The 19,297-nt window shown below is 38.8% G+C and overlaps 3 protein-coding genes across 4 annotated transcripts; all 3 read right to left on the bottom strand.

Annotated features, from left to right (window-relative positions):
- Positions 1-494: 494 nt before the first annotated feature.
- LOC103415229 (uncharacterized) lies at positions 495-4,596 on the bottom strand. Its single transcript, XM_008353566.4, has 5 exons — positions 4,095-4,596; positions 3,205-3,271; positions 2,522-2,920; positions 1,372-1,715; positions 495-1,058 (listed from the first exon to the last, which is right to left on the bottom strand). The coding sequence occupies exons 1-5, from the start codon at positions 4,173-4,175 to the stop codon at positions 843-845; spliced, it is 1,107 nt and encodes a 368-aa protein (XP_008351788.2). The 5' UTR covers positions 4,176-4,596; the 3' UTR covers positions 495-842.
- A 540-nt stretch (positions 4,597-5,136) lies between these two features.
- Positions 5,137-7,904, bottom strand: LOC103415230 (uncharacterized). The gene is made up of 5 exons (XM_008353567.4): positions 7,607-7,904; positions 7,026-7,092; positions 6,676-6,809; positions 6,013-6,456; positions 5,137-5,847 (listed from the first exon to the last, which is right to left on the bottom strand). Exons 2-5 carry the CDS (start codon positions 7,050-7,052, stop codon positions 5,433-5,435), a joined length of 1,020 nt encoding a protein of 339 aa, XP_008351789.2. The 5' UTR covers positions 7,053-7,092; positions 7,607-7,904; the 3' UTR covers positions 5,137-5,432.
- A 1,285-nt stretch (positions 7,905-9,189) lies between these two features.
- Positions 9,190-19,049, bottom strand: LOC103415231 (protein MODIFIER OF SNC1 1-like). Of its 2 annotated transcripts, XM_008353570.4 has the most exons (11): positions 18,751-19,049; positions 17,781-17,857; positions 17,500-17,574; positions 17,364-17,408; positions 16,874-17,237; positions 14,538-14,640; positions 13,978-14,052; positions 12,543-13,848; positions 12,189-12,459; positions 9,505-12,118; positions 9,190-9,424 (listed from the first exon to the last, which is right to left on the bottom strand). In XM_008353570.4, the coding sequence occupies exons 2-10, from the start codon at positions 17,810-17,812 to the stop codon at positions 9,602-9,604; spliced, it is 4,788 nt and encodes a 1,595-aa protein (XP_008351792.2). In that variant the 5' UTR covers positions 17,813-17,857; positions 18,751-19,049; the 3' UTR covers positions 9,190-9,424; positions 9,505-9,601. The 2 variants fall into 2 exon arrangements, with proteins under 2 accessions (XP_008351792.2, XP_008351793.2); XM_008353571.4 differs by lacking the exon at positions 13,978-14,052.
- Between the last annotated feature and the right edge of the window lie 248 nt (positions 19,050-19,297).

Here is a 19,297-nt window from a genome sequence, read left to right as displayed (position 1 = left end):
TCTTAGTTTAGTTGGTTGGCCAACTCTATTTGTAATTTTGTACAGGCTCTTCAAAGCTGGACCACCGAAAGTATATCAGGTCAGGGAAGAGACTGATTTAATTCTCTAAATAATAAAAAATGGCTTGTAGGGTACTCACGAAATTCTATTATGTTTCGAGATATCCTAAACTCTAGGATTTGTGGCAGTTATATTCTTAATTAAGGTTTCAACAACTAAAAACTCCTAAGTATAGGATACTCTGGAATATAACAGCAAATCCCAGTTATTTAGGGCAAAAATGTAGAACTTGGACCGCTAGGGTTTCATTAGACGTGAGACTTGTGATAAGTAAGATTATAAATCGCTTAGGCACTCGTGGGTGAGCGGCTGACCGTAGCAAAGTCCTTCCTCTGTTAGGATAAGCGTATGGTTAGCTAAACTTTGATGGGGTTTCATAAAGAAATCAGATAAGCTTGGAACTGAGTTCTCTGTTAAATTCTAAACAAATAGGATTTAATGAAACAAAAATAATCTTATGTGCAATGAAAATGTAGTAAACCAAATCATATGGAAATAGCAGCACAAAATTCTCATCAACTTTGCTCTCTCTCTCTCTCTCTCTCTCTCTCTCTCTCTCTCTCATTTTAAGAATCTCATTTACAAAATCCTGCAACTACCTTCTGACTTTGCTTGAGACCAGTCAAAACTTCAATGGCCACTTGCTGTCAAACTCCAGCCCGAGCGGAACTAAACCACGGAAAAAAGGAAATTGGATCCAACTGATATTCATTTAATTTTCTTGAAAGAAGCCGGATGACATTGTAGCTGAGTTACATGATCCGTACATGATATCGCGGGCTTTAAGGTGGATTAGCAGTGGTGGAAGAGAAAAACCTCATAAGGAAACTTGAGAGAGACCAAATGCAGATAACTCCTAGGCATTGAAGGACATTCAACAGTGTGCCCAAGGAACTGTTTATTGCCAAGTTGTGCGGTGTCGTCTCAGCGCCTCTGACTGTAAAGGACAGAGCAGTCACCAGTTGCGCTGCTCTATTCAGTTGATGCAATCTATAGACCTGCCGATCATAATGGAAATAAAAAATTTTGATTCGTAGACCAGCATGTGTACACAATTATAAAATACATACAGGAGGACTTTCTTATCATTTTCTCGTTTTCCAAGTTGAATTCAACTGAGATTATGAAATCACAAAGAGTTTAATGACGGAGATTGATGGATGCATATCTAATTAGACAGACTAGAATTTAAGAACTATCATCCGGTAGTAATCCGACAACCTACTAGACAACAAGAGAAACAAGATTTTTCATACAATCAAATTCAATTTTCTTGCAATATCCATAAGGAAAAGGAACAGATTGGCTTACTTGAAAGATGACAGGGATAACAGGCCATGAAGGTGACTTCTTATATCTTGCGTACTGCTCAAATGCAAATTGGACCACTATACCAACCAGATATGGAGCAAGAGTAGCAGAAGCTGCAGGGCCAGTCCATGGCCAGACATAACCCATAGTCACCATAGGAATTATAAGACTGAGTACCAAGGAAGCAACAGATGAGATTCGCTGTCCTAACTGAGAGGCTGGGGTTCTGTTACTGGGGACAACCAATTCTGGTTCAGCTGTCCTCCTTGAACAGTCAATCAGAAGAAGAAACACTGCAACACCACTGTAGAAGAGAGCTTCCGTGAAGAACAAGATGAGAAAATCTGAGAAGAAACATATCATGGTTTAGACGGGAGAAAAAGGTTTACTTTCTAAACTGAAAGAATTAAATGAGTTTATAAAGAAAAATAGAATGTATATGTTAAGAAGGATATGAGCCAAAAGTTGTGATACGCTATAGACTCTATGAACGTGTCAACTTTTTACATAATGCCAACGTTCATTTAGTTCCCAAGAGTTGAACCAACAACAGACATTACTTTGCCAGTCCATTGAGCCACATCTAATGTTACTTCTTAGAACTTCAAGTCATTATTCAATATTTTCATCCATGTTCCATTGATTATTGCCCTTCACTTGTAGATATTTCTCTGTACCACAACCCTCTAGTCGTCTATTTCTATCATATTCATGTTAAAATTATCCAACCTACTTCACAAGTTGCCCAAAATCACTTCCAGTCCCTTTCCTCTGTCTTCACTCTTCATTAGAAGCCCTTAAAGTTTCCTAGGATCATTCCTTCACCAACAACTATCTAGAGTCCCTAACCCTCATCCATTTGAGTGGGCTGCACTAACTTTCATCCTAGAATAATCACCCTAGTAGAGTCACTCCAACACCCCAAGATAGTCTTACCCGAAATAAAAACAATGCAAGTTGTAGTGTATAGAAAGTGATACACAGAAAGGTGTATACAGATATATGTAAGGAGACAAAATCTCAAGCTGGCGAGACAAATTTTCTGTGCCTATCCTATCTACTACAATCATAGTTTTAGTTAAAAACAAGTGATGAAAAATACCGGAATTTAATAAACATAAAATCACGACATATAGATATGCATCCTCACCTGTCAACAAAGAATCCTCAAATATAGTAGATAGTATTTTGCGCAGATAGAGTGAGGGGAAAATGAAAGAAGCTAGGAGAACAGCTGGACCAATGAACCATAAGAGGCTGTTTTGGTTCCTTTCTGGATTATTTGTAGAAACTTCTTCTTCCCCTTTATACGGACGGTTATAAAATGAGATTAAACCCGGTTTTCCACCAGTACCATCAAAATGGATATATGAACTGTTAGAAGGAAATATATCTTCAGAATTAGGAAGGTGAGTTTCTTGCTCCATAGCATCTGTTTTTATCTCACTATATTGTGACTGATCTTCAGCAACAGCAAAAAGAACACTGTGACTGTTTGGGATCCTTTTGCTTGACTGCCCTACTCGATGTCTCAATATGCATGAATTACCTGCTTACAGTGGCAGAAGAAATAGACCAAACATATTTAGAGCAATTCAAAACAATCTCGCACTTTTTAAAGAAATGGCATTACAGTTCATAAACTATTTGGTAAAAAGGTTAATAATGGTCAAATTAGAAAAAGTAGCTTCAATAAAATGAAATCCATAGGTTCCCTTCTACAACTATACTATGCTCAGTACCTCGGGGAAAAAACAAATCTTATGCTGGCTATATTGCACATAAGGAAAATTTGAAGACTTCAGTAATTATGCAACAAATATGAAAAGCTACCTTTAGCATATCTCAGCTGTTGACCATTACGTTGTTGGCTGCAGTACGGTACACGCAATAAGCTCAACTGCATATCAAAGGAATCAATTTATAAGCTGAAAAATCGATAAAGTTCTTCTAAAAGGAGGCAGTCATTTGACATTATCAGACCAGACTCATACAATACAACTAGAAGTGAATTTTAAAAATCCTATACAGAAATGACTCCAATTAGAAGTGAATTCGAGCATAACTTACTTCAGCATAGCAAAATGACTCCAAATAGTCAATAACGGTAAAATCCACCGCGCACCGTGCATTCAAATGTGTTAATGTGTATCATCCCAAGAAGCTTAAGCTCAATAGTAGTAGCATAAGTAACAAATATATATATACCTAGTTCATGTACAAAACATTAGAGGTTATGAACTAAACATAATACCCCAAAGTAATACCTCTAACTTCTCACAAAGCCATGTCTAATCCGTAAGATTTCAAATACAAACACCACCAGTGCAACTAAAATCTCTCCAAAGCCAGGTTCTTTAACATCATAACACCCTCTTTCGTACATCAAAGAGCTTAAACAATATCCTACTTTTATTTTCTATTTGTGGAATCAATTTCACCTACCAATTCCACACCTTTTCACCAAAAAACAAACACCAATTCCCCACCTTTTGACCAAAAAACAAACACCAATTCCCCACCTTCTGACCAAAAAACAAACACCAATTCCCCACCCTTTTACCAAAAAACAAACACCAATTCCAAACCTTTTTAGCTACCAGATACAAACTCAGCATGCATTCTCACAAGTTCACATGCAAACATCAAAACAAAAACAAAATAACAAAAATTTGGGGGATATCAAGACTTTTTCTCAGTAACCAAACAGCCCTATAACGCACCTGGGAACCCCTTGTGGTTTGGCAATGGGAAGCAGGATAAGTTGCCAGGCAAGAAAACGAAGAACCACATTTAATCGCCATATCTGTGAAGCAATAACAAGAGGCCGAGCTTGTCAGAGACTCAACGGCTGCATGCTGCGGGATTCTAACGCAAACCCATTTGATTCGAGGAATATATGAGGCCACCCATAAAGAAAATTTTCCGGGAAAATGAAGGAAAGGGTGAGAAAGTGGAGGAATCCGGAGAAACTGAGGAGTAGTTTTGGAGTTATTGCGGAAGACAGCGGCTTTCGTTTGTTGTGTGTAATTCGGTGGGGGCGAAGCGGGCGCCTATAGTTTGGACAAAATCCTATTCTCACGTTATATTTATGCGGATTTTGTTTTGTTTCATTTCCCTCTCTTTGTTTCTCACCAGATTTTTTCTCTTATTTGTTTATCTTTTTCTTTTTTTTCTCTCTTTCGAGCATGTATAAAACTGTTTCTGAAAAAACTAAAAACGATGTGATAATTAAAATGTTTGAGGTTGCGTTCGCAAAAAAATTAATAATATTTATTCAAAAAACACATGATTTTTTATTAAAGATTTTAACTTGTCCATAATAAAATCACTTCTTAAAAAAAAGTGCTTATAAGTGTTTCTACACAAGATATCCCAAGAGAAACCTTCATTTATGTTCTTGCAATTTTTTTTAGTGCGACAGTATGCTTATAAGTGTTTCTACACAAGATATCCCAAGAGAAACCTTCATTTATGTTCTTGCAATTTTTTTAGTGCGACAGTCACATAATATGATTCATTCTCATCCGAGTATCAATCCCGACCATACTTTTATCTCTTCCAACAACGGAGTAGTAGGACTCGATCCGGCCCTAACCCTAATCGATTTTCCAAAGAAGAAGAGGAAGAGAGGATGGGGGGAAGAATGCAGAAAATTTAAAGTGAGATGCATGATGATTCTCAGAGTAGCTGCCATAGCAGTAAAAGAACAGAATAAGTTCGATAACATCCAAACCCCAGAAAATAAGTGACTTGCTACAGAAGTTGAAAATACTTCCTCAATTTGGAACCCCAAGAAAAAACATTCGTGGCAGCTGAATACAATACAGAAACAAAATAATTGGGAACTCATCCAAAAATTAAGAATGCTGCCTTGAAAAAATTACAGAAACCGGACAAATCCGCTTGTCATGATCCTCGGCTAGCTAGACATCAAGAAGAACCCCGATCTAAAATGGGGTCGGTTGGCTCCTCGAAAGAAACTCCAACTTCTAAACCATCATCAGGAGTAACTCCGGATTTCAGCCATTGCTCCCACAGAAGACATTCCTCAGATGCATCTAAATGAGATTAGCCCTCTTTAGGAATCTGATTGTTCTGCAGTAATAAGGCCATATTGATTCCACGAAATCAAGGTATTTCTCGATTATCAACCCTTGCAATGCTTTCATCTTTCTTCTGGATAATTTCTTGTAGTCTAAGTTCTTAACGTTCAGTAAAGGTTGCCAGAAACGAGCCCGTATTTCCTCTTTAAGCTTCCCATGTGTAATGTATGTATAGGCCACCATGTAGTAAGTGGGTAAATTCTTGATTACTTTAACAGTCTGCTTGAAGCTGAAAACATAGAGTGCACACAACCACTGAAGCATCTTGATGTAGAGTGCTACAATGAGGGGTCCTAAAACCCACAAAGGTGTCAACTCCTTTGAAACTTTGGCCCCATGAATCATATTAACTGCCAGGTACATGGGGATGCTGCATATTAAGTGAACAATTAAAATGATGTTGTAAGATAAAAGAAAATAAATCCAAGACGTCTTATGTTAACCGCATAAAACCAGAAGTTCGTTTAAATAGAATAATTGCAGACTTGAAAAAACAGACAAGCAGATGGAGAGATAGAGCACACATTATACTTACAAAATAAGTAAGGGTATCTTTACTGTAGCGTTTAGACCCAGAAAATTGCACCAAACCGTCCGTAGAATCCCATCATTTTCCTTGTTTTGAATCTCATGCTTAGTTTCTGATGTCTCCATTGGAGGCGGTTCTTCCCCCAAAAGCCCATCTTCTACTTCACTTGGTGATTGTGTTCGAAGCATTCTCAACCATTTCTTAAATAAACTATGAATGACGGGGGAAGATGCAATTCTCTCATCTGCTTCAGAGGCATAAGAAAGAGGAATATCATTTGCCTGAGGAGATCCCGTGATAGTATCCTCATTCTCTTTTAGTTTGACCGAATTCTTGGGAAGCTTTGATCCATTTGTTCTACCTCCAGATTTATCATTCTGAGCACTGCCCTTGAAGGCTGAAACTCTGAAAGGTTTAACTTTTGGTCCCCGCATGAGAGAAGCCCCTACACTGAAACAAGTTCTCTGAATTTAAATGGACACGATAAAAAATGTGTATTTGGTCTGGATGTGGGTGTGCGCGTCCATTCCCTCATAGTGCATATGTGCTCCCACAAGTGCAAGTAGAAGAATTTCAATGCAAACCACAAAGTTCAGCTGGTAGGAGACCTAAAGAAAAGTAAATAGAACAAAGAAAAAGATAACAAACTTATAGAAGAAAAACTCCCACCTTAAACAAAGGTTGCGCTTTAGCATAAAGCACTTCTCTTTCCTCCCGACCATTTGATGTGTTGTTACACACTGCTTCAACTTCATCCCTTTGCTCCATGACAAAGGCCTAGAGGGATAAGTCACATAAGAACCCTGAAATGCAACAGTAAAAAAAGAAACATGAGCATAAAAAGAGAAAGCTAGCAACAGAAAGATAAAATCCCAAATTCAAGAACTTGGCGGGGTAAACTGAAAACCAGTAATCTCAAAACATGTGAAGGGGCATAACCTCAACATAGATCATTTCTCTCATACATTAAACGGATACAATGTAATATGCAATTCATGGTACTCTTAATATCAAATTACCTGCATTTGATGGGTAACCAAAGCCATCGTCTTCACCCCAACGACCAAATCATTTACTCAGCAGGGCCTAATTTCATAAACAACCACACATAAGCACTAACTCTTGCAGCAAGCAAACCAGAAGGAACAATTCAACACCATCAAAAAAGAATTCAAAAACTTATCACAAACAGTTAACAATCCAAAACCAAGAACACCAATTCATCTTAAGCTAGCGTACTACACGAAGATTCGGACAAAAGAAACACAAACATTCAAAGGAATCCATAAACAAAATTGAGCAATAGCTTGAAAACTCTTTGCCCTTTCCCTTTTCCTCAAAATTCTCAGCAACCCAACAAACAAATGATTCCCAAACCTACTAAATCACCCAAAGAAAGCAAAAAGAAGCTCAATTTTCACCAAAACAACGCAAAGTTCACAGCTTTATACTTCGTTTCCTTCCCATTTCCTCCATTTACAAAAAACCAAACAACCCAATAACCCCAAGCTCAGAAATCAAACCCTAACTAAACAAAAACAATTAAATTGCAAGAATTGAAATTCAGAACGGGAGAATTGACGAGTAAATTCAAACTAACCTGCCATGAACTTCCCTCCCTTGACAAAAATTGTTGAAATTTGGGGAAAAATAGCTAAGAGTGCCGCTTTTATCTTTGTCGCGCTCTCCGAATTGAATTATGCTAAAAATAGAGAGTGGATAGAAGAAAGAGATAGACAGAAGAAAAAGGGGAAGAAGGTCTTGGACTCTTTGTGGTGAAATTTAGGGGTTTTATATGGATTTTTAATTTATTTATTTTTCAATTTATTTTTTAACAGCGGAATGTGGAGGATAATGAAGCACACCGGAGGAGGGTAAGGTGAAATTGAAGCCGGAGCGTAGAGGGAAGCAGATGAAAATCTAATAAAACTTTGGACCGGGTCGCTTTGTTTGGACTTGGGCCGTTTCGGTTAGCTTCTTTGAGCGGAGGATACTACTCTTTACTATACGCTCAAGCATGGGACAATTTGTTTTTTTTTATTATTTATTTGTAATTTTTATTTATATTTTAGTTTGAACTTTTTAAAAATTAAGTTGTTTTATTTTAGAATCCTAATTAAGAATGGGTATTTTTGGAATATAGGAAGCTTCACATTTTGCATTTTGATAAATAAGAATAGAGTGTTGATAAACTCATCCCATTGTCTTATTTTCTCACCCGTATTTTAGTATAAATTTTAATGTTAATTTTACCCTCTTGTAAAGTGACATGTAAGGACCAAAACAAAAATGTACTGCAGATTGCCAATTTCCTTGTGCCCACCACACATTGCCGGATTGCCCCATTTCCTTATGCCCGTTCACCATCTCTGTAAAAGAAAAAAAAAATCCTTCTCTCTTTCAATTTAATTATTGTGCCTTTCTGGGACGAAATCTCATCTCTTGTAAACAAGTATTTCTACTTCCATTGTTTCTTTCTCCAAAACCCTAATTTCAAGGATCTAATCAAATGCGAACCAATCGATCATATATCACCCATCATTGCTTCATAACATCCATGGCTTTAAACTCTCTGTACGCCCAGCCCCTTCTTTTGTTCTAATCCCAACCCAAACCTCACCTCCCTTCTCTCTAATTTCCTTTATTCTAAAAATTTGAATACATAACTCACCCATTGAATTCCATTGCAATCTGCAATACTTGAAATTCATAGGAAAAATAAAATATCTAGACTATGTAGGGAACAAGAAGATGAGTGGTGAGGCAGTTTTGCTGTCATGGTGGTGTTCTGATGGTTGGGGGACCTTGGTTGGGTGTTGGGAGTTGGTGCGGCACGCCAGCAGAGTAGGGGTGTCGAGGGCTGAAATCACATTAGGGTATTTTAGGAATGATGGTGGGTGAGAAAAGAGTGTTTTCTTCTTTTAACATTTTTGGTGGGTGAAAAAATAAAATGAAGTGAGAAAATAAGACAATAGGATGAGCGTAGTACCACTCATGAGAATATCATGTTTGACCATAAACGAGTGTTAAATGGTGAATATATTAAGTAAATGTATATACCGCTGTTGGAGTCCGGTCTCAAAAGTTTGTAGAGCGGTAAACGTTGTTAATCCCTAGACACCTTTCAACTTTTATCAATATGGAAGTCCTATTTCAGACAAAAAGAATCGATTGAGTACAGCCTTGCAGCAGCAAAAGATGATATATTCGTCGAGGAGTCGCTCTAAAATAGTAAATACAAAGGCCAGAACAAGCAGAAAAATGGTAAATCGTTCCATAGGAAACAAGGGGTGACCAAATCACAATGTTTCACATCCGATTCAATTGAAACACGAACAAAAAAATTAAGAAATAAGACACGTTCGACTACCTCCAACCGCAGCTAACTACTTCAGCACCGTCTACTTTGCCGCAAGCCCTGCTCGGTGGACAAAAGCCGTCATTTGTCTAATTAACATGTACGAACACAGTTGTGAATTTGACCAATTGAAAGAATACCTGAGAATGCTATCGGTCAGTGCTAACCATGCGTGAGTGGTAAAGAGTGGGTTTCACCCGATAAAAACCTCATCTTCAGAATCTTTAATCCTTCTAGCTACTGCTCAATATCTGCATCTACTCGGACAGCGCCACTTTCCCGTCCATGGAAGTTACCACCACCACGTCGTGGATGGCTCTGACCTCTTTCCTTGACTCTTCCACCTGTATTGTAAGAACCATCTCGCGGTTCCTCGGAATAGTTGAATTTTTTGTTGTTGTTGTATGGCCCAACTGGCTGGTACTCAAAATGCGAACTGTGCCTCTGTCTCTCCCGGTTTGCAGGGGGGTTGTGCTGCCTGCTATCATGCCCCGAGTAATTCCAATCCCCACGAGACTCTTGACCTCTCCCAAAACGGCCGTTTTGGTTTCCATTCTTGCGGAACCCTGTGTCAAAATGCTGCTCTTGTCTAGCATCCATACTAACAGGAGCTGTTTCAACAGGGGTAACATGACCCTGGTTCGGAGACCGGGGGAGTCCCTTGAATGAGGCTTTCCTCTCTCTCTTATTATGTCCTTCCCCAGCATTGTTTCTCTCAGATATCACCTGATCATGTTGATGCTGGGCCACATATTCAGTATTATCCTTGTTAGGTGTTGCCTGACGTGGCACCCCACCTCGGGGACTGGTCTCCTTTTTGAAAGTCCGACCAACTTCCACAACAATGTTTTGACCACCATTGGCCCTATTTCCTTCTTGACTATTGCCTGAAGGTGCCTTAGATTTGGGTTGCCAATGAGGCGCTGCACGTTCCCCAACAGCTCGATTCTCTTTGGAAGCGGCAGCTAAGTCTGTTTGACCCGTTTCAGAGGCTGAAAATTGATTGTTATTTTTGTAGGTATCCCCCCCTCTGCTATTTTTCTTTTCAACCAGTTCATGATTATTTCCCATGGTTTTGTGTCCCTTTAATGGATGCTGTCTTCCTCTTCTCTGGTCTTTTGCAGAAACAGAGACTGGTGCAACAGCAACAGGCTCTTCGGGCATGTTCCATCCGTCAGAATCATTCCAATCATAACTCTTTGGTTGCTCTCTCTCTGAGACAACATCAGGCTTCTGGGGTTGATGATGCTGGACTGAATTTTTATCACTCTGACCAACATTTGAAGTATATGATGGTCCATCTTCCGAGCAATGCATGGTAGGTGATTCTGTTGACCCCCGTTGCTTCCATGGTCCATGTGCTTTTCCAGGCTTACTCTCTCTGCTACTCCCATGCCTCAACTCTATGGCAATCCCCACTTCTCCAATAGTTAGAGTAATAGGTTGAGAACTTTCAGCAACTTGAGGACCAGAATCTGATCTCTCAATGGTCTTGTTTATTGCAGTTTGATTGTTTACAGAGGCCACTTGCTGTTGTGTGCTTCCTTGATGCGCCATCTCTTTAGCTACAGGTTTTGGAACATACCTCTCCATTTCTGCCCTCTTATTTTTTGAACTATTTTTTGAACTATTTTGCACTTTACATTCAGCTTTTACAGCACTAACTGCCTCAACTTCATTTTTAGGGATGGCTCCATCAGTTACATCAGCTTTGTTCTGTGACCGCACAGGTGCCCAGACAACAGTATCAGTGCTGTGAGACTTTTCTGAATGCTTAATAGCTTGTGAATTCCTTGACACCCTGCGAGGATGCTGAGGTTTCCGCTGGCTATTTCCTCTACCTTGAGATTCTTCATTTGATAGAGACAAATGTTGCTCAGAAGACTGGTATGCATCCCTAATAACGGTCTGGGACTGAACTGAGGTAGGATCGAACTCCAACTCAGATACCTTTGGCATTCCACTTTCAACATTGGCATTTGCAATATTTGTTTCTTTTGATGTAGATGATGTCAGAGCAGCAGCTGTCGATGTACTCTCTGTTTTGTGCTTATTCTTGCCATTTCTGTTGTCTTTCTTTCTCAGATGAGAAGATGACTCAAGTATGGCACTGGGATTAGCAGTCAGGCTTGACTCACTGCTCGAGGCTGTTTCATTTGGTACAAGTCCAAGTGATGTGGGAAGATCTGTCTGACAATTTGTTGCATCAGCTGTGCTGGTGGAAGTAAACTTTCCAGTAGGCTTCTTTTCTAACTGATTGTTATGTCTTTGTTTAGGGGCCTGCTTCGCCCTAGTGGTATTGCTTTCATGAGCCTGGGGGGCATTGTTGTGATGAACGACATTAGCAACAATAACCTCCTTCGGTTTGGGTACAGATTCATCATGCATCAGAACAGGTTCCTTGCAGACATTCTTTAGCGTATCTGAAGGGAGCTCACTTGATGGAACAGTTGACTTTTCAGCTTTTCCAGTGTTACCCTCGCTAATCTGTGAAGCACCATCCAGATTAAATCCTAAAGCTGATTTCATGCCAGCAATTAGTGGTTCACCCGAGGTTTGAGACACTTCTTGCTTAATCTGGATGGCACCACTTGAGTGACTTTCAATCTTCTGATCTGAACTCTCCACTTGAGTACGTCTGTTCAACTCTTCCAATTTTGCACGAGCCTTGGCCATCTGCCTTCTTGTCCGTTCCTCCTCTTCCTCCTGTAACTGTTTGGTACGTTGCTTGGCTAATTCCCTCATCTTAGCACGCTGGTAAGAAGAGAGGTTAGCTGCAAAGCTCTGACACAAAATCTAACAAGAATTGGAATAAAATGTATACCTGTGCCTCAGAATCATTTGGATCAACCATTGGAGTGGCAGATTCCTCCTCATGTCTGCCTTGTGGATATGACCCTGACTTTTCAGTTGCTTCCGTTGAAACAAGGTGGTCATGCACATGAACATTAGAAGGCATTTCCAAATGTGCAGTTGATACCACAGTTGTTGGTTCGACCAAGGATTTCTTTGCCCACCCTTCACCTTCTTGATTACTAAACCTTCCTCTACCACGATGATCTGATCTACCACCATGTATGGCATGATTGGGTCGCCTGTACATCAGAAAATCAGCATGTTCCAATAATTTCGAATAACATGTACATTCTCAGAGAAAACTAAAAAGTTGCCAACAAACCTGGAGATGGAAATTGCACTGCCCACTTCATGAGAAGGATTTACACTCTCAGGGACATGAGATCTTTCCAGATTTACACTACCACCACCAACAGGTTCATTAACTGAAATGTTAGCTTTAGCATTGACTTCGAATCTGTTATTCTGCTCCTCTCTACTGGAAACAGATGATGTATCACTTCGTCCATCAGAAATACGTGCCTTTGCATTTAATCCCTCTATTTTCTGAATCAGACTGGAGTCTTTTGCAGCAGCCAGGAGCGGTTGTGCAACTTCTGGCATGCCAGAGGCTTCAGTTCCTGATTTCTTCACTGAAATGACATCAACTGTCTTTATCTGTTCCAAACTTTCAGGAGACTTCACTTTCTTTGGAACAGAAGAGGCTCCTTGGTTGTCAAACTTCCTTGAAGCAGCTTCTTCACTGACAATTTTCCTTTGATCCCTCACTCCCTCCTTTCTGTGGTCGGATCTCCAATCATTCTCTGCTGCCAAACCTCTTGGTTGGTCCTCCCTCACAACAGATGATGCATCAGTTGAAAGGCTTGTGACAGTACCCTCATTCCTTTGCTCCTCATTTCTTCTATCCCAACCATCATGCTGCTTCAAAAGAACTTTGTAAGGTCCGTGAGAATCAGGTGGATGGCCAGGTTCTAATTGCTCGGACATCACCTTTGGGTTGGGAGGACCATATCCACTGGGTCTGCCATGAGAATTGGCAGGCCCATGAGCGCTTTGGCTAGGGTAGTTATTATAAACAGGGGGACCAGCTGTCATTCCCACAAATGGAACATCTCTTTCATTTGGATTGCAGTAACCCATTGGAGAATTGTAATAGCCCTCAAAGGCCACTGGACCAGGGTAAAAGCCAGGTCTAATTGGCATAACAGGGCGAATATATGTATCCTGCATATGAGGTCTGTACATATCTCCATTTTTAGGATGGTGTCCTCTTGGTCCTGCTCCAGATGGAGGAACAGATTGCTGATTGCCAAGAGCAGCAGGTGGTATCTGTGGAGGTCCTGGAGGATAATATGGAAATGGTTCCATTGGAAAGCCCCCAGGAGGGACCGGAGCTCCGTAGGGAGCTCCAGGAGGTCCTCTGTACCAAACACCACCTTGTGGATTATTTACTGGACCACCATGCCATCCATCATAGTGTTGGGGAGGAACATTAGCACTAGGGTAAGGGTGGGGATTTCCCTGCCACTTCTCCATACCATGTCTACCTCCATCTTTGTACGAGGGATTTTCTCTTTTCCATGAATTAGTGGTTCCACTCTTCACATTTGCATTTTCAGAAACCTCGCCTACATATGGAAACCAAGCACATACTTAAATACATGAGCGAATGAGAAACCACGGACATTAACCAATAAAAGGATCAATATTGCAACATTCTAATAAAACATATTAGAATTAAGAGTATATGCACAAACCAACTACAGAAGTCCCAGTCGTCTCTTTTGCCGCTCTACCAATAGAAGAGCCAGGACGACTGTAAGAACTGTGATCTGTCATAATGATTGATCAAAAACATTCAGTAAACCGAAATGGAACATCAAGTTCACTACAACATACTTGTACTCATTAATGATATCATATCCTGTAAAACAGTTGCTCGAGGGAAACACAAACTTGAGCTCAAGAAAATATGCGTAGTCATTTTTTTTTTCTATTTTGGCAGTAAGGAAAATGTGTTTAAACACTTAAATAACAAAAATTGGCAGCTATTCCGGACGTGCTAGAAAAAACAATAAAATAACAAAATCGAAGCTAGGTGTAAAGTTATGCAAAATATTTTGTAAACATGAGATGGCAGTATACACATCAGTGCCACATCAATTAATGAAAATCTGATGGCACTGCCAAAAACAGTCAGATGAGGTAATGCAATGTGTGGCATGCCAACTTAACTATCATGTGAAATTTGAAAAAATCTTTGCACACACAGTGTCTTCAACTTTTAAATTATATAAGTGAAATATAGGCATAAGACCTTGCTGCTCGGCACTCTTTCCAGGATTATCTTTTTCTGAACCAAGTGTTGGAAAATCTCCAGAAGTAAGTGAAAACCCATCATTCTTCGATGACATTACTCCCTGCACATGTATAACAGTGGATAATAAAGATAGACTTCAGATTAGGGCTGCAAGTTGGAATGGTGCTTCCAATTCCAATAGTAAATTTCCAAATCCGAACCGAAAATTCCGAAGGCAAGTGTATTTACCCGTTTTTACCTCCCAAACACCCTTATTAATTTTTGGCCATTGATCTTCTTCAATTCATTCGATCCGACAGCCGAAAATTGAGAGGGGTGTGTGAGAAGAAGTACAAATGGGTGTGTGGATAGCACTACCCAATTCCGAATTAGAATATTTTCCAAAAAATTGGAACGGAAATTGGAATGCAATTAGATTCTGAATTTTTCCTAAGTGTTCCAATCTTATTTCAATAAAAAAAAATTCTGATTTTTTATAGTTATTTACTCAAATATAAATTTCGTAATGGGACGTTTGTATTTTATTGTTAGTTTTGGATAAATTTTGTTCATTTTTTTTATATTTAAACATACACGTATTAAAAAGGATATGCAAACTAGTAGATCACAATATTAATTGAATTTATACATAAGCATATACCAAATAACAATAAATTGCATGTACGAAAAAGTTAGAGAATGTCAAAAACATATAAAAAAATATAAATTTCCAAATTATGTTCCGAAATTTCTAAAGATTATTCCGATTCCGATATTTCCGAATATGCTAAAAATTCTGAATTTGAAAATTGTGATATGATCCAATCCCAAAATTTTGGACGGAAATTGGAATGTTTCTGATCTGATCCTTCCGAAAAAACACCCCTACATCAGAAGTTCAGATAAATAGCACAGACACCCCTGCAAAAGAATAAAAATAGCAGGGGCAGTGTTCAACTACCTTGGACTCCCCTAGGAATGAATTGGGTGAAGCATAAGGGGCAAAACCTCAATCCTAACCCTATTTGACCTTAATTCAACTCCCCTAACAATTAAAATTATTTTCCCTTACGATGTTGCTCACTAAAAGCGAACTTAAAAAATGTCATCCTGCACTTCTTTTTTAGTCAATTTGTCCCCTGCGCCTAATTTCATTAGCCAGAGTGGATGAAAGAAACACTCACCGTATATAAATTTTTCACATAACAAGTTAATAACAACCCATATATTCTTTAAAGGGTGTAAAGCTTCCAATAAAATAATAATAATGGGCAATAATACATATAGAATGTAGCTATTTAGTCCTGAAATATTTAACTGCAAAATAAATCCTGAAGTACTTATCAAGATGACCATATTTTTCCAACGTGTAAGAGCTTTTGTGGAAGCAGCATAAAGAGAAGGTCAGATTGGATTGTGTGATTTGGACGAAAAGCCAGTATCATGCTTAAGACTTAAGAGTTAAGACATGTTGTCCAGCAATCCTAACGGAATTCGATGAAGGGACCAAGTTGACATAAATTGGAAAATACAAGTTAACATGGTTTAATTAAGACTAGAAAGACCGTAGTAGCACAAACTGGAAACAACATGGTTAACATGATTAAAACTGAATCTAGAGCCAGGGTGAAATTTTCAGTCAACTGGGACCTTGGCATTTGTATACTGTTAAGAATGAGCATGTTATACGATGAAAATTTAATCCACACAATCAAACATAAGGCTAGATCAAGGATTGCAACATTAACATTATCGAAGGGAAATAAGGTAGTAAATTCTGGTTTGGGGCATTACCAGGATGATCATTAAATTTATTTCAATACAAAGGGTTGCCAAAATATATAAACATTCATTATTGGAGATGGAACGGAAGAGAACAAAAGATACTAATCAGCATATTGTCGACATAGGGATTTTCCAATGCTTTATAGCATATAGGACATTTTCTGGGCTCTTTTATCAAAACCCCACCACCCAAGATAAACACCTTATCTGATAAAGACCATAGCCAAAACATCCAAGACTCACCTACCACCTATCTAGCTAGCAAAAAACACGCCTAAAGGCTAAAAAGAATACGATCTTCATCAAATCAGATGTTAGGTGAGTCTTGTATGTTTTAGCTATGGTCTTCCTTTTTTTTTGACATCTCATCGTTTTATCAGCATTTCTATTGTTGAATATACCTCTGTTGAATTTTCTATTGAGATCAACATTATAAAGGTTTCCAACTGAACCATCTAAATTGGAATGAGAGGTTTCCAGGGTGATCACTCTCTGGTCGGAAGCTTTATCAACCAAGTAATTGTTGGTAATACATATTCAAACACAAAGTTATGAGTGAAGGACCATACCAATTTTTCTGCCGTCCCCGGAGCACTCCATGCCACTGGATGGTCAGAGTGTTCAGCAAATCTTGACAACTGTGAACTACCAGGTCTTGTGTCTGCACTGTGAGGACGCAATGAGGTCGGTGTTGTCTGATTTGATGTCAAGGCCCCAGAAGCCGATGATGGCCTAGAGTTTGAACCCCATGCATTAGAAGAAGGTTCATGCCCTTTGTCGCTACCAGCAGTTGATGGTCGAGTACCACTTCCAGATGAAAGGTGGCCACTGAGATAGCTTGGTGAAGTGCCACCGTCAGCTTTTGGGGACAATGATGATGAACCCCATGCATTGGATGCAGAAGATGATCTACTGCCCCAACCAGGGGTACCCCTACAATAGTTCAAATCAAGAAACACCTAGGTGATGAACTAGTACTAGTAGCAATGAAATATTATACACTGACTCCAACAGAAATTGAACTGGAAAGAGAGAGAGAGAGAGAGAGAGAGAACTCACTTGGGAACGATTTCCACACTTGCGTCCACACCATGATTTTCTAACCTTGAACAGCCAACATAGGTAAAGAATTTTAGCCAAAAGAAAATGGAGCACAATAAACTGACTTAAGGACAGTTTAGCAGGAAGAATATACCTCTGACTAGGTAAGTTTATAGGTTTTGGAACTTTCCCTAAAACAGTCATTCCACTTCTTCTGGAGGAAGCCATCCTGCAACAGTAATGACAGAATTAAAAAACCACTTAAGGATAAGGATGTTGATATCTATGTGCTTGTCTGTCTCCGCATGTAAATCAGTTTTTCCTCAAAAGTCCCAATGGTTTTTCTTTAAATCAACCAATATCAGACAATTCACAAAAATTAAACCAACAATTTCCAATTGCTGAAACATTGTGAATGTTGCCAGATTTTCATACCTCCGGTCCCCAAACAACATACTCGATGTCATGTTTCAATCGTTGCCACAAGATCATTCGAGCCAAATTTTCAAAGCCTGGAAAAATAGGAGACAATTGCAGATTCCATCAGCATGACATTGTAGTCATTGAAACAGGTAAACAAATAAAGCATAGTTTTAGTAGGGTTAGCAAATGGCATAATACGCCACAAAGAACCCAATTTACATATCTTCTATGAATGTTTTATAGTTCATGTTACATGCTTACTGGAAACATTTTTTTATTTGCAGAACGAGACTCCTGATTCAGCATTACAACCAAAAAGTACAACATGGCTACTTCAGGTGCATGTGTTTGCTCCAACAAAGCAAAAAAGACGCAAACTTCATCATTCTTAAGTAAAGCTCAGCGGTACGATCAATGCTAGGTCACAAAATTTGTTACTCTCTTACGACTGGAGTTTGAGCATTTTATATAGCTTCAACCGCTACACTAAACCTATCAAGTTCTCCATTCCAAAAGACGTACTGCACTATTAAAGTGAGACCAAGTTTTCGGCAACAACAAAAAATCCCCAATTTCGAAAACCTTTGTAGTAAACAATGGGACAATACTATAATAAGAATCTATACAACCATGATAATATCCAAAAAATCCTTCAATACCCAATGAAACAAATGATAAGCATATACCTGAAAAGACTGTATAACAAATAACTATATACAAACATATATATACACATACAACAACAAAGCACTGAATCCCACCAGACAAATGCAATCGCTGAGTTGGGCAATAAAGCATGTAAAACAATAAGAACATTCCAGAACAGATTTAGCGTGCAAATTACAGTTTTCAACAGCAAATTCTAATTTATTTCATCCTCGTTCACTCTTTTTACATAAATTCTATTCCTTTTATTTTCTCGGGAAACAAACACGCTAAATCAGCATAAAATTGTCGGGAAAATTAAAAAATAATGACTTGCCTGGTAAAAGAATAGGTTTTAGGGGGTTCCTGGAAACCCTAGCAAAGTTGATGTGGGTTTTGGGAGATTAACGATCAAAACGCAGCGTATAAGGGTTTGGGAGATCGCGACTCGCGAAGAAGGTTCGGAGAAACAGAGATCTCTGGGAGTTGGAAGAGAGAATCTGAGTGTGATTGGATTCAGATCACAGGAAGGCTAAAGGGCGAAGAAGAGAGAGAGAAAAGAGGAGAGAGAAAGGGGGGAGAGAGAGGATGTACGAGTCGTAATCCGATGTAAATTTGTAAATACACAGGTCTTTCAAAATTACCGACTGGTTTAAAAATATTTTTAAAATGATCGAATTTTTAAAATCAATTTTTAATAAAATTAAACTAATTTCTTAAAAAGCATTTCTAAACGAAAACATGCAACACATACCTTGTGTTTTTTCTAAAAACATTCCAAGTGTTTTTGGAATAGAAAATAAATTTCGCCAAAAATGATTTCAATCATTTTAAAAGCAGCTTACAAACGAACTCTTAAATTCGAATTTATGATTTCTAAGAAA

The sequence above is a fragment of the Malus domestica genome, chromosome 14, assembly GCF_042453785.1.
Source record: "Malus domestica chromosome 14, GDT2T_hap1".
NCBI classification, from domain to species: domain Eukaryota; kingdom Viridiplantae; phylum Streptophyta; class Magnoliopsida; order Rosales; family Rosaceae; genus Malus; species Malus domestica.
This window is presented reverse-complemented; position numbering and strand designations above follow the sequence as displayed.

Coding starts and splice junctions, on each gene's coding strand:
- LOC103415229 (XM_008353566.4), bottom strand. CDS start 4,175: ATGGCGATTAAATGTGGTTCTTCGTTTTCTTGCCTGGCAACTTATCCT. Junction 3,272..4,094: donor AAACCACAAGGGGTTCCCAG/GTGCGTTATAGG, acceptor TTTGATATGCAG/TTGAGCTTATTGCGTGTACC. Junction 1,716..2,521: donor TGAGGATTCTTTGTTGACAG/GTGAGGATGCAT, acceptor GTTTCTTCTCAG/ATTTTCTCATCTTGTTCTTC.
- LOC103415230 (XM_008353567.4), bottom strand. CDS start 7,052: ATGGCTTTGGTTACCCATCAAATGCAG. Junction 6,810..7,025: donor TGGTTACCCATCAAATGCAG/GTAATTTGATAT, acceptor GTTGCATTTCAG/GGTTCTTATGTGACTTATCC. Junction 6,457..6,675: donor AAGCGCAACCTTTGTTTAAG/GTGGGAGTTTTT, acceptor AACTTGTTTCAG/TGTAGGGGCTTCTCTCATGC.
- LOC103415231 (XM_008353570.4), bottom strand. CDS start 17,812: ATGACATCGAGTATGTTGTTTGGGGACCGGAG. Junction 14,053..14,537: donor AAAGAGTGCCGAGCAGCAAG/GTCTTATGCCTA, acceptor TCATTATGACAG/ATCACAGTTCTTACAGTCGT. Junction 12,460..12,542: donor AGTGCAATTTCCATCTCCAG/GTTTGTTGGCAA, acceptor TCTGATGTACAG/GCGACCCAATCATGCCATAC.